The sequence below is a fragment of the Emys orbicularis genome, chromosome 3, assembly GCF_028017835.1.
Source record: "Emys orbicularis isolate rEmyOrb1 chromosome 3, rEmyOrb1.hap1, whole genome shotgun sequence".
NCBI classification, from domain to species: Eukaryota; Metazoa; Chordata; order Testudines; family Emydidae; genus Emys; species Emys orbicularis.
The window spans coordinates 3,346,815-3,361,431 of record NC_088685.1 but is presented as its reverse complement, the minus strand read 5'-3'; the positions used below and the strand labels follow the sequence as shown (position 1 = coordinate 3,361,431).

Below are 14,617 nucleotides of genomic sequence, written 5' to 3'. Positions count from 1 at the left end.
AACAGGTCAGGTGAAATATTATCCTGTAAAGCAACCATAAACACATGAAAAGACCTAGGTTTACAATTTAGGATTAAAACTCTACTATCTACACAATACACATAGACATAAAATGTAAAAACTTAAATATCTTAGAAACAGTAGCCAATCAGTTGTTTTAATGGTCAGATTTGAATTCAGCACATCAAAATACATAATAAATAGCACATTTTATCTCTGAAGCAGACGACTTCTCAAAAATTGTAGACCAGTGGAATTAACCCCCATTGAAATGGACTATTCAAGGTGAAGTGGGCAGTTAATGCCTCTGCAGTCATAGGATAAATAGTGGGTTACAGGTTGATGGAATAAGCCATAAATCCAGTGTCTTTAAGGGCAAGTCTACACTAAAAATTCTGCATGGCACAGCTGCATCAATGAAGCTGTGCCACTGTAGTGCTTAAGTGAAGACACTCCGACACTGACGGGAGAGAGCTTCTCCTGCCTGTGTAGTAAATCCACCTCCACAAGAGGTGATAGCTATGTCAACAAGCAAAGCTGTCGCGTTGACATCGTGCTGTCTACACGGGACGTAACTGTCGCTCAGGCGTGTGGATTTTTCACACCTCGAGCGACCTGGTTATACCGACGTAGGTCTGTAGTGTAGACCTGGCCTAAATCCACGATTTTCAGTGTCTAGCAAAGTTTTGAATTTAAACTCCCAGGCTCATCTTTTGAAAGTATTGTGCAGGTTTCCTTTGAGGATGAGGACTGAGAGGTCAGATATGGAGTGATCACTTTGTAAAAAGCGTTCACCCCTGGGTGATGAGGTGTATTTGTCTTTGTGTTTTTTGTGTGAGTTCATTCAAGAGCATAGTGATTGTCTGATTTCACCCACATAGCTGCTGTTGGGCATTTAATGCACTGCATGAGGTACATCACATGTTGTGATAGGGCTGTGTAAGACCCATGGATCCTGAAAGCTGTGTTGGGTGTGAGTACTGATCATTATAACGGTGCAGATATGCCTACAAGTTTGGCATCTATTATAGTAGTCTTGTGCTGCTTTGAGCTGGGGTGCCCTGGTTTGTGGAGAGCTTGCTTCTGATGGTGAGCTTGGTGAGGTTACGGGCTTTTTAAGAGAGGGTTTGGGATAGATTTCTTTCAGGATGTGGTCCCCATCGAGTCTGGGTTGTAATAATTTAATGATACCCCGTATGGGTTCCAGTGTTGGAGGGGGAGAGGTGGTCAGAATTTTTTTTTTTTTTCCATATTGAAGCAGGTTCTCTCAGGGTATCTGGCCTATTCCATGATGCAGTCTACTTCTTGGATGGAGTGTCCTTGTTTAAAGGTGGTTTTGAGCTCGTTTAGGTGCATATCCCAGACTTCCTCCTTGGTGCATATTCTGTGGTATCTCAGTGCCTGGCTGTAGATAACAGATTTCTTGGTGTGTCTGGGGTGGCTACAGGATCAGTGAAGGCAAGTCTGGTGATCCATGGGTTTCTTGTGTATAGTTGTCTGTAGGGTTCCATTGCTGAAGCTGATCGTGGTGTCTAGGAAGTTGATGCCGGTGTGAGTGTGTTCTAGAGAGTTGGATGGATGGGTGGTGGTTGTTGAAGTGATCGACATCTACAAGGGAGGCTAGGTAATCTGTCCAGATGAAAATACATTGATGATATCTCAGGTACAGCATCGGTTTTGTGATGCATTTTTTCCCCGGAAATTCTTCCTCAAGCTGGCCCATGCAGCGGTGGACATATTGGGGAGCCATCCTGGTACCCAGGGCTGTTCCCAGGCTTTGGACAAAGTGTTTTGTTGTTGAGGCTGAAATGGATGAGTTGAAAATGTTTGGCGTGCAGATCTGAGTGTTGTCCATGGTCTTGTAGCTATTTGAGGCAGGCGACGATGCTGTCGCTGTGAGGGATGTTGGTGTCTAGGGAGATGACATCCATGGTACAATGTGTTAACTACTTATGCTAAACAGTCTGTTCCACCTCGTATTTAGCTGTGACACTCTGGCTATCTTTCCCAGACCTGAAGAAGAGCTCGGTGGAGCTTCAAAGTCCAACAAAATATATTGCCTCGCCCACCTTGTGTCTCCAATATCCTGGGACCAGTCTGTCTACAACACTGCATCCAACAATGGATAATACACCCACTGCCTAGTCCTGTAAGGTTGTTAGCCCACCTGCACTGGCGTTACTCAGAAAATGCCATAATATTGAAGCTAACTTACAACTTTATGCTTTCCTTAAAAGCTGTTCGCTCAACTCTTTGGTACTTGATTTGTCTGTCTGGTAAAGCAGTTCTGTGGGCTGGGGTGGAGCTGTAGGGATCAGCAGAGGTATGTCCACTTTGGTCTGGTCTTTACAGAGAGAGCTGGTTCTAACAAAATACCTCCCCATCATGTAATCCTGCAGGCTGCGTTCCCCCTCTCTGACCCATCCCTTCTGTGTTCCCAGGACCAGGCACCAAAAGTCCAGAAGAACGAACAATTGAGTACCTGGAGGAGGTAGCGATTGGCTTTGCCAGAGGACTAGCCAATAAGACCGTGTCCCACAAAAGGGAAAAAGGGTTGGTCCAGAGTAAGTGCATGGGATGCAGGCAACAAAGCTTAACTTAAAGGCTTCTTAGTGGGTTAATTCAATTCTGCCTCTAGAGACATGATTTCAGAATCCTCAAGAAATCCCTCGTGAATTAAATTGGCCTAGTTTTAGACAGCAGTAGCCATACTGCGACAGCCCCATGAACTGGCAGGATTGCTGGTCTCCGATCAGGAGCAAAGCGTGCTGCACATCAGAACCAAGGTGCATTGGCAGAGCTGTGTGGAAGGGCCCATGACAGGAGGAGTAGGGACCAGGGTGCATTGGCTGAACTTCTGCAGCAGCTGCCCACCGTATACACTGGCTAGCCAGTGTAAGTGCCACGCTTTGCGTCCGAACTCGTGCACTGAATGTGGCTTTGATCCCCTTAGAAAAGCACTTCCACAAGTGGGTAATGGTTCTAATCCTTATTTAATGGAGTTCGAGGAAGCTGCTAAATCTCACTGTGAAGTCCTGCTCCACTGAAGTCAATTGGCGTTCTTGACATTGATTGCCCTAGGAGCAGCCTTTGGCTCTCCATTGAATTTATCACCCTGGAATGGATGCTAAGAAGGTTCAGCTGTCTAAGTGGCCTGCCCTCTAATCAGATCTGTGCTTGCCGTATCTAATAACGGGGTTTTTAAGATGAGCACACCTCTTCTCCTGCCATAGAAAGCTAGTGAGTCAGAGCTGCAGCATCCACACTGGTCACTGTAGCGGACTAGCTAGTGTCCATGTCAGGGTTGGACTTGGGCATACGACAGATCCCTGAAGTGTTACCTTGTGTCCTCTTGCAGAACTGACAGACTATGCCCTGGCTGTTCCCTTTGTGAGGCAGCAGATCTACAAAACAGTGGAGAAAAGGGTGCAGAAGCAGACAAAAGGACTCTACCCCGCTCCCCTGAAAATCATTGAGGTAACCCCCACCCTGAGTCACATGACACGAAGGTTGCATCTGGGTGAGATCAGTGAGCTCTCTGGAGGCAGGGATCATTTGTACAGCACCTTGCACAACAGGGTCCTGGTTAATGACTGGGGTTCCTGGGGGCTAGGATAATACAAATAATTGCCCTACGTAGAGGGAGATTGTCTTCCCCTTGCGCTTAATCAGGCCGTAAATAGCTGTGAGGATTCGGCTAAGGGACTAATCAAATGTCTGTCCATTTAGTGGCATGAGCAGCTTGTGCATCAGATTCAGTAGAATTCACAAGTGTTTCCAAAAGGAAACACATCCCCGTTCAAATACAAGTGTGCCAGTAGTCTGGTGGTGGGGAACACCAGAACCACAGTAAAGGGAAGGAAGTTAGATAAGAGAGAATACACTTCCTCCGTGAAACTTTCAATTGCAGCCCTTGCACCATTCTCACCCCATCTCTAGCTAGATAACATGATTATAAATCCTAGTATGTTTGTACAAGACCAAGCACACAGGGTAAAAATCTCAAATGCCTAAGTGATTTAGGCACCTAGAGCCCATAGGACCAATTAAATTTATGCTCCTAAGTCACTTAGGTGCATCTGAAAACTTTGCCATCAATGTCCTCTTATTTTAAAACTTTATAGCCGAGACCTCTTTCTGGGAGCCGCTTTAAGCTGCTCCTGCTGGCTCATGAGTGCCAGTTAGCCTATCCCCTGTGTTGTACACAACCCTACTGAAGTAATTCCAGATTCTAGGAGCTCTGTGCACGAATTAAACTGATGGCAACTTGAATGCCCCCACCATTGATATCTACTCTATGAATATGTTGCTGTGAGCTCGCTTAGAACAACATGGAACAGATACGCAGGAGTTCAAAGTGAATCTCATGAATGGAACTGGCCAGGAAGGGCTCTTCCTGGTGCTAAATATATTGTCCGCAAAAAGAGAACATAATGTATGAAATGGCCCATTTTCACTGCCTCTCTTCTGCATGTAGGTTGTGAAGACTGGCCTGGAGCAGGGGAATGAAGCTGGCTACCTCTCTGAATCCCAGGTAAACATACTGTGGAACTCTTGTTCTATTCTTAAGCTGCATATTGACCTCAAACTAGCTTTCAGCCTTGCACAAGGGAATGCTCTTAAAGGGACAGCCCCGGAGGGGGTAGTGTTGGGCACCCATCCTGTGACCCTATGCTGCTGCTCTGGGTGGAATTAGGTCTGTATCTTCCATCTCCGCACACAGGTTCACATTTTAAACCAATGAGATAATGTAGTCAAATATTCACAAGTCTGGCTAAGGTGCCCCCTATTCCTGGGTCATAATGGCTGTGGTCTTCTAGTAGAGTAGGCAAGTGTTCATAGTGAGATCACCGCCAGAGACAGAAGTGGGGGTATGAAACACAGGAACTGCCATACCAGATCAGGGCAGTGATTTGTCTTGTCCAGTGTCTGTCTGACAGTGGCCAGTACCAGATGCCTCAAAGAAGATTGCAAGAAACCCCCTAGTGGGCATTTATAGAATAACTTGCCCATAACGAAGCTTCTTCCTAGTCCCCGTCAGTGGTTGGTTCCTGCCTTGTGGCAGAAGGGATAACCTCCCTTAGGCTGTCTTAGCTAATACAAATGTCTAATCCTATTTAGTACCTTGGGATGCTTTTGGCCTCTGCCACGTGGCAGTGGGTTCCACAGGTGGTTTGTGTATCATGTGAAGTATTTTCTTTGATCTTTTAACATTATCCTTTCACTTTCACTGACTGTCCCCTAATCCTTGTTGTATGAGATACTGTAAATCAGCACGGCACGTATCTCCTCAGCACCTTTTTTTGTTTTGTGTTCCTCTGGCATGTCTAAACCATTCTAATCCTAGTCTTATGTGGAAGTCTTTCCCCACCTGTCTCAGAACCCTCTATTTCTGTTCCTGGGTTTTGTTACAGGCTAACCTGAACGAAGCACAGGGTTCTGGGCAATGGGTTAGCGCTCACTTATGTAATGGCTTTATAATTTCGTTATTTTCTGTTCCTTTCCTTCTACGTCCTAACACGGTTTGTTTCCTTTTTTGATCACTGCTTTGCACTGGGCAGGTGGTTTTTCTAGAGTTGTCCACAGTGATGCCTAGTTCCAGGTAATTTAGAACTCAGTGAAGTGAATGAGCAATTCAAATTATTCCTTCCAACACCCGTGACCTTGTATCTTGCCACTGCTGAATTTCCTCTGCCATGTTGTCCGTTCACCTAGGCTGGGTATGTCCCTCATTCTTTAGTCTTGACTAACCTACTTAATGTGTCATCTGCACATTTTTCCACCTCACTGTTCATCCCGTTTTCCAGGTCATGAATATTTAACATCTGCCCTAGTACAGACCCTTGGGGCATCCCATTGTTAACCTTTTGCCATACTGGGAACTGGCCACTTTTACTCTTTGTCTCAGCCAGTTTTCGATCGGCGTCAGAACTTTACCGTGCACCTTCCCATGGCCACTTGGTTTCAAAGAGACTTTGATAGCGTCCCTCCTGAGGCTATTAAGGAAAGTCCAAATTATTCAGTTCTGTTTTGTGGACATGCTCAACAAATCTTACTAGATTAGTGAGGCCCGGGTTTCCTTTGTAGAAGTCATGCTGGCTAGTCCCATATGCTGTTAAGCTGGGGGTGTTCTTTTTGTAATCACTTCAACCTGGGTACCTGGTACTGAAGTAGGGCTCACATCCTAACTCCCAGGATCCCCTGTGCCTTTTTTGACCCTCCAGTCCTGACACAGTAGCTGTTTTGGAAGGTTTTTGTTCCTGCAGGACTCCTGGGTGTATCCTGTCTGTTCCAGGTGACGCCGCCCTGTGAGGTGGTGCTGGAACAAACTCTTCTTGTGCTTTGATCTGATAACTCCTTAACTGAAAGAGCAGTCCAGGGTAGATTGCCCCAACATCCTTTGAAAAGTGGTGTGAGAAAATCACTGCGCTTATCAGCAATAGCTTTATATTCGATTACTCCTCTTTGCCCCCTAGGAATAGGTAGACTTGCAGATTCTCTTACTGGCTTCCTGTTTCTAATATGCTTAAAGATTTTTTGTTTTGTTTTGTCTCTGGCTTTTTGCCCTTCACAATGAATTTTACACATTGCCTCCCGTAGTGTGGACTGTGTTGTTGATTTCCCTGGAGTTGCATTCCAGCTTGAGTAACACCAGGAGCTTTGCTGTTTAACCAGACTGACATTTCTTGTCCTCCTGCTTCCTTGTTTCGTTAAATGGCAACGCTTGAGAGGTTATTCCGACCAAAGCCTGGGGAGGTGGCTCTCCAGCTTCTCCAAACCACTGACTTGAGAGCAGACACCGGCTGCTAGATAAGAGTAGAAACTGGTTTGCAAAGGGATGTAAATTGTTGCTTCAAGTGCATAAAGCCTTTGAGAGTAGGATCCTTATTGTGGTGTTTCCCAGGATGATCCTCCAGTTACTCCGGGAACCACAGGGAGCAGGAAGGTGTATGATCCTGAGCCTGCCCTTCGATGAGCATATACCCTCCCCCAGTGGCAGTGCAGCTCCTAATGCAGCTGGCCACAGGAGTAGTTCAGGCAGCAGCCTGTGGACTGCTCTCCTGGCACTCTGCCACACAGCCAGAGCGTACGTGAGCCACAAGTGGATGTCCCGTCTGTGAGTAGCGTGCAGGGAATGGAGGAAGAACAACAAAATGAGCAGAAAGCAACAACTCAAGACAAGGGGTGGAGGAATAAAGCAGGACAGGAAACAGACTGAAATCAAGTCCCTAGCAGGCACCCTCATTCATCACAAAGGAGGCACTGTCAGACAAAAGAGGAGAACGAGAGAAGTAGAAGGCCAGATTATATAGCCAGAAGGAGCCACTGATCTTCTAATCTATGAATATTGTGCCAAGGGGTGGAGGAAGCACATGCTCTTCAGAAGCCATAGATAATGCTAACTACAGGAAATCCTATCATTGAAAGAGCAGTCTTCTGCTTGTTCTTTTAGCAGCCCCAAGTGGGGGGAGGCCACTGGAACTTGATGGGTCACCACAGAGGCGCAGTGTTCTGTGGCTCTCAGGAGGTCACAGAAATCATAGAATCTCAGGGTTGGAAGGGACCTCAGAAGGTATCTAGTCCAACCCCCTGCTCAAAGTAGGACCAATCCCCAGACAGATTTTTACCCCAGTTCCCTAAATGGCCCCCTCAAGGCTTGAACTCTCAACCCTGGGTTTAGCAGGCCAATGCTCAAACCACTGAGAGATCCCCCACCCCAAGAAAGGAAATCCCTTGTTCCTTTCTTCCTCTGGAGGTTTGGCTATTCTGTACTTTCACTATGGGTGGCAATACTCCACCTGCTTGCACAGCTCTAGAATGTCTGCACTGTTCTGGAATGTTAGCATATTCTTTTGTCCTGTTGTACATGCTAAAAATGCTGGAACTGTTGAATCCAGAGGCCAAAACGTCTGACTTCCTTTCCCACTTCATTCAGAAATTCGGTGAACTTGCAATGACTGCGGAATCCAAGGCGTTGACGGGCCTCTACCATGGGCAGGTGCAGTGCAAGAAGAACAAGTTTGGGGCACCAAAACAAGAGGTCAAGTAAGTGAAACACAGACTGGTTAAAAGAGAGTAGTCAGAGCAGTAAAGAGAATCTTAGACCTGGCCATACGCCTCTAGCCGGTAGGTTCCGACATGCAGGCCAGTTCTATTCAGCTGTGTGGCAAAAAGGCAGTTCCAGTGTCCTCGGGAAGGTCTGACTTCTCACCAGCACGTAGAGTCTCCCCACTTGATGATACGTTTTTCTAGGTGAGCCTTGGCTGGGTTACTGCTGTCAGATAGAAATGTGTTCAGGCTGGGATCCGCCCTGAGGTTAACCAGCGTTCCTACTAGGAACTTTGTCTTCCCAGGGATCGTCTGCTGCTTGAATTGCATTGACTCTGACAAAGATCATGAAATTCGCACACAGATTCTTGTAACTTGCTCTTGTTTAACGTGTGCCTCCGGCTGCCTATTGGGTCAACTTTAGGCTGACCCCCTGCCCTAGACTCTGGGATTGAGCAAGGTCCTTGGGGTGATGCAGTCTGTCATGCTGTCTGGAGTGGCTTACGACCATGAGTGCCAGCCTCAGGGCAGACTCAAGAAACGGCATGGATCCCAAACTGGTTGTGTTGTATACTTAGATTTCACCAACTGAGTAACAAGTGTGAACGTCTCAGACACTAGAACGGCCTTATAGCGAGCCATAGACAGTCCCCTTGCATATTCCAGTCTGTCTTGCCACCCAGGCAAGCTTGACTTGGTGAGAGATGGTCCCTTACACCAGAAATCACAGCGATAGTCACAGGTTACTCCCAGGCCCAAAGGACCAGTCACTTACCCCAGGTCACTTGTACTCTGAACTCAGACCAAAGACAACGCTTGCAGCCAATCTAGTCACAAACTAAAGGTTTATTAACTAGGAAAAAGAAATGAGTTATTTACAAGGTTAACGCAAGTAAACATACACAAATATGAGATACAATCTTAAGTTCAAAAGGTAGAAGAAGCTTCTATAATATGCAAGCTTTTATGTCCTTTAGGGCTAAGCCAAGCCAAGCAGGTTGGGGATCTCTTGCTTATGTTTAAGAATCTTTGCCCTTCAGAGTCCAGACAGCTTAAAGTGACCAATTTCTCCTTAACAGACATTTTTATTCCCTCTCCTTTCCCCCCCCCCCCCCCGTTCAAGATGGGATGTGGGCTTGTGCTGTTTACCTCCTCAGTGGTGTGGGAGAAGCAATCAACAAAGTTCTCTGTCCACAATGGCTTGTCTAGTGACTGTAGACCTTTTTTGTGGGGGGAGAGGATAACGCCTCTTGTAGTAAACTGCTTGGTAATGTTTCTCCCCTGACTGGGGGGAATCGACAGTCTTGACAAACATTTTTATATGACCTGTACAATGCCTGTATTAACATTCCATGAAGTCTAAGCCCATCCTTATAACTCGAATATCTATTTTTAACAATACTAACCCAAGTGAGCCAGACTGTAGAGCCCCGCCTGGGACTAGTGTAGAGTCCTGCAGCAGGACTGGGATCTGCTACCAGAATAGCGGAAGCAGGATTTAAAAGTCCCGCGCAGACTCCACCAAACTGGATGCACTTGTCAGTGTTCAGTGAGGCCTGGGGGCCTTGGCATGAGCTGGTACCTTGGCTGCCAGCCTCTCACTCCCCTGCAGTTTGCAGGTCGTTTCCTTGAGCACTTTCCGTAGCCAGTGGCCCTGTTGATGCTTGGCAGGCTTCCTGCTTCTGAGGTACTTCAATATTTGGGTTCGTTTGTCTTTTTGTTTTTTTTTTTTTTTTTGGTTGGTTGGTTTTTTTGGCCTGCCTAATTATACTTTTCCACTTGACTTGCCAGAGTTTGTTCCCTTTTATTTTCCTCAGTAGGATTTGACTTCCAATTGTTAAAGGGAGGCTTTTTGCCTCTAACTGCTCTGTTTAGCCATGGTGGCATTTTTTTGGTCCTCTGTGTCGTGTCGTGTCCTTCCCCCTTTTTCCCTTTTTGAAGTTAATTGCTATTGTGGAGAGTTTCTTTGGAATTTCTTTTCTCCCACCCACCCCCCGCCCAGGGTGTGGAATTTAATTACATTATGGTCGCTATTATCAAGTGGGCCAGGTCTATTCACCCCGTGGGTCAGCTCCTGTGCTCCACGTAGAACTAAATCAAGACTTGCCTCTCCCCACGTGAGTGGGGTTCCAGGACCAGCTGCTCCAAGAAGCAATCATTAATGGTGGCTAGAAATGAGTGTGTTTGGCATAGGAGTGTTCGGCACCGTGACTGAGTATTATATAATCGTGTGGACACCTTGGCCCGCAAGGGTCGTACGCTGGGTGAATACAAGATCCCTTGCTGTGCAGCCCTCAACTCGGCTGGCAACGTAACTGCCGGAGCTGCAGCCCTGAGGCCGAAGTCTCTTTGAAGGGCCCCTCTCTCTCTCTGATTCTGGATTGTTGTGTGGATTCCTAGGTGTCTTAGGCTTTGTCTTCACTACCCGCCGATCCGGCGGGTAGCAATCGGTTTATCGGGGATCGGCTTACCGCGTCTAGTGAAGACGCGGTAAAATCGATCCCTGATCGCTCTGCCGTCGACTCCGGAAATCCACCTCGGCAGGAGGCGGCAGCGGAGTCGGCGGCAGCGCGGCAGCGGTCGACTTTCCCGCGTCCTCACCGCTAGGTAAGCCGACCTAAAATACGCAACTTCAGCTACGGTATTCACGTAGCTGAAGTTGCGTATCTTAGGTCGGACCCCCGCTGTAGTGTAGACCTAGCCTTAGCTTATGGCATGTATCGGGCAGTAGTTACAGTGAGGACATGACTGGCTGTGGCATCAGCTAAAGAATGTGCGGCAGTCTGGCATACAGGGCTTAGGCGATCTGAATGCCAAAGGGCCTTCCAGTCACACACAGGAAGCTAAATGGACAGCAGCCCTCCGAGCAGTCCCTGCGAGCCTTCCTCCTGTTACTCTGCAGTGAGGTTTTGGGGGGCGTCTTTGCCTAGGGAGAGAAAATCAAGATGGCAGGTAATTCTCTCTGGTGTAGAATAGCAGAGTAGTGCTCATTCCCTGCACCTGGGATGGCTTCCGACGAGAAACCCCGTCAGCATTCGGCAGATCCTTGCAATATGTGTGCTCCCCAGTCAGGCAATACTCAAGCGTAGGATTTACCTCTGGGGGTTGTTTGTTTTGTCATGCATCTCACAAATGAAAGCAGATCGCTAATGTGTCCTCCCCTTTCGCTGCAGGACCCTGGCTGTGCTGGGAGCAGGGCTGATGGGAGCTGGGATTGCCCAGGTGTCTGTGGATAAGGGGCTGACGACCATTCTGAAGGATACAACGCTGCAGGGTCTAGGCAAGGGACAGCAGCAGGTCTTCAAAGGGTACGTGAGCTGCAAACAAGCAGGGCTGGGTTGGATGGTGCCTCCTTTAGGCCAAGTACTGCTGTCTTTGCAAACTGAGTCGGGATGATTGGCACATCCACTCCCTGGAAGCCTGCCGCGTGTGAAGGGGCCTCTCCCGTCCCCGGGGCAGAGTGGGGTGTTTGCTCCTACAACGACCCCACGTGGGACAAGAAGAACACTGCTAGTTCGGGGGGGGTGATTGAGCAAAGGAGTTAAAAGGCTGGCTTGGCATGAGCATCCCACATGCTGCCCTGATCATGCCTTGGCATTCCTGCTTCCCCAGGCGTGTTCCTTGTGCCTGGCCCAGGCTGTAGCACTGAATATAAACAACTGTGTGGAGGCCTGTAGCAGGACCCTGGTGGGGGTAGTGAGAACAATGGGTGAGACTCACCTACCCCTAAAGGGCACTTTGCCAAATATGGGCTGCGCCATGTGTCTCTACTTGCAGGGGAGGAGTATGGCCTTGTCCCCCTCAGCATTCCCTGTGACCCGCAGGCCTGTTGCCTGCTGGAGGGAGTTAGTTAGCAGGTACTTGTTCTGAGTCACTGCCCCCAAAGCCCCCTCCCACTGCTGCCAGGGCAGGTTTCGCTTTGTGTAGCTCAGCTATTCCCTGGAGCAAATCTGGGCTGCCCAGCGCCAGCGTGTTAAGGAGTGGGGGGCTATAAAGCCTTGTTTCTGGTTCCTCCTCCTCTTCCCATGTGCCCCCGGAGGCTACAGACATGATGCTTGCCCTCCCAAGCAGTAGGTTTGCCCCCCAAGCACCACTGTTTGCATCAGGGGGGCACTTGCCAGCCCTCCAGGTTGCCAGAGGAGCATCCCTCCGACAGCCAATAGATGGGCCAGTGATCCTTGGCTGGATTTGATGCAGGTGTAAACGCCCGCCCCCCCCCCCCCCCCCCGCTCTGACCAAGCTCCTCCTCCTCCTCTCCAGGCTGAATGACAAAGTGAAGAAGAAGAACCTGACCTCTTTTGAGAGGGACACGATTCTCAGTAATATGACGGGGCAGCTGGATTACAAGGGCTTTGACAAGGCCGACATGGTGATCGAAGCTGTGTTTGAGGACCTCAGCATCAAACACAAAGTGCTGAAGGAGGTGGAAGCGGTGAGTTTTCCCGTCTCCAAACAGCTTCCAACCAGCCTGTGGTACGTGTATGGCAGAGCCTGCTCCACCCTCTCCATATCCCTACCAGGGCTGCTCTGTATGATGCCTGGAGGAGGTTACTCTTCGCTATCTAACTTCAGTGCAGGGGAGGGCTGCAGACCGGTCTCCCTGTTCTGTCTCGCCAGTTCTCTTGGCAGGATTGTGCCTGCTGTTGTCTGGCTTTCCACCTCCTTCTGGGACTTGCTGAAAAGTCTTTCTTAGGGGTTTGAAGTGCAAATGGGGCATCTCAACTACCCCATCACTCCTTAATCCCTTGTTTACTGCCTCATACAAACTTGCTGCTTCCCTGCTTGATGTTCATTGCCACCAGACTAGTGGGCTTCAGCAAATTACTCTATTTGTGTGAAAGGAACTGGTCTCTGTTCCTGCATGGTGCCCATTGCAGTGGCAGCTGATCACCTGATTGGGGTGTGTTGGCAGAGCCCTGCGGGCCCAGGACTGGAATAGTTTTGTCGAATTGCAGGAGCAATGCATTTGGAGGAGGAAGTCTGGTGTTGGCAGTCCCAGCTCGGAGCTGGAAGTGAGATCTGGCTTTGCCACTGACTCGGAGTTGCTGAACATCTCTGGCTTCAGTTTCCATATCTGTAAAACTATCCTACCTAATGGGGTGTTGTGAGGCTCCATTCACTGTCGTCTTAAAGAGCTTTCAGATCCTTTGGGGAAGGGTGCTAGAAATGCACAGTGGTACTAGGAGTCCTGAAAGGACGGCTGAAGCCTTGAGTCCAAACTACCTGCCGCAAAGTGTCGCTTGTGATGCTTGTACACCTTGTTTATGGTGCCTGTTCTTGTTTCCCTAGGTGGTCCCTCCTCACTGTATCTTTGCCAGTAACACATCTGCTCTCCCAATCAGTCAAATTGCTGCTGCTAGCAAAAGGCCGGAAAAGGTGAGTACCAGAGTCCCTCCCGCAGTTCAAACATAACGGCTTGGGACAGAGCTGTGAATGCCAGTGGGATGTGCCTTCCAATTTTGGTGTGCTGTTGGAGACGGGCAGTCATGGAGAGGTGGGAGTGCTCATTACATGTTTGGAACATGGAACAGCGCAACGTGAGCTCGCAAGGGCAGTGCTTTGCGTTACCTTTTTTCACCAACCTGTGGATACTGGGGAGGGAGTAGTGGGGAGCTGACTTTTTGTGCATTGGTGAGACAGGTACTGGAATGCTGCCTCCAGTTCTGGTGTCAACACTTGAAAACCTATGTTGGAAAATCAGAGAGGGAGTTAAAAAGAGCCACAAAACTGATTTGAGGGTGGGAAAAAATGTCTTAACATGATTTAGAGTCAATCCATTTAGCTTATCAAAGACTGCGGTGCCTTGCTTAGTGTGTAAGTACCTTCACAGGGAGAAAATACCAGGTACTAAAGGGCCATTTCAGAACATAAAATAAAAAGAGCCATACTGGGTCAGACCAAAGGTCCATCTAGCCCAGTATCCTGTCTACTGACAGTGGCCAATGCCAGGTGCCCCAGAGGGAATGAACAGAACAGGGCGATCGAGTGACCCATCCCCTGTTGTCAGTCCCAGCTTCTGGCAGTCAGAGGCTTAGGGACACCTGGAGCATGGGGTTGCGTCCCTGACCATCTTGGCTAATTGATGGACCTATCCTTCAGAGGGACTGGGGACAGTGGGGACTGTGGGAGAAAGGAGCCCTTGCTGAATTGCAGGAGAGAGCACGCTCTGAGGGCATGTATTGACCATGGTCCAAGGACCAAAGTGATGAGCTGCTTAAATCTAACTGGCTCAAATGGTTTCAGCTGGTTCCCTTGCCTCCTGGGGGCTCACAGTCCTTTCCGAGCAATGGAGGTATTCCCATTATGTTGGGTCAGGTGACGAGGATGTTACCCCGTCAGTGGTAGCGGGCTCACCAGCTCAGCCTGTGGCGGATCTGGGGACATGGTGAGGGGAGTTCCCCTCGAGGCCTGAGCTGAATGAGCCGTCTGTACCAAGAGTAATTCCTCTCCTCCATTCTCAGTTATACTTATCACAGTAACAGCTCATCTGAAATGCAGATTGTTCATTCAAACTTGCAAATGAGCTTCCGCCTCCACTTCCTCTTGCTGGATAAATTGCCTGTGTAAT

The 14,617-nt window shown here is 48.6% G+C and overlaps 1 protein-coding gene across 2 annotated transcripts in view; it reads left to right on the top strand.

Annotated features, from left to right (window-relative positions):
* The window catches only part of HADHA (hydroxyacyl-CoA dehydrogenase trifunctional multienzyme complex subunit alpha), a 38,900-nt gene that overhangs the window by 14,217 nt on the left and 10,066 nt on the right, over window positions 1-14,617 (top strand). For both annotated transcript variants that reach the window (XM_065400654.1, XM_065400655.1), the window contains 7 exons: window positions 2,442-2,564; window positions 3,359-3,477; window positions 4,478-4,534; window positions 7,937-8,046; window positions 11,223-11,357; window positions 12,310-12,481; window positions 13,339-13,425. In XM_065400654.1, coding sequence (XP_065256726.1) covers window positions 2,442-2,564; window positions 3,359-3,477; window positions 4,478-4,534; window positions 7,937-8,046; window positions 11,223-11,357; window positions 12,310-12,481; window positions 13,339-13,425 — 803 coding nt within the window. The remainder of the gene's footprint in view (window positions 1-2,441; window positions 2,565-3,358; window positions 3,478-4,477; window positions 4,535-7,936; window positions 8,047-11,222; window positions 11,358-12,309; window positions 12,482-13,338; window positions 13,426-14,617) is intronic.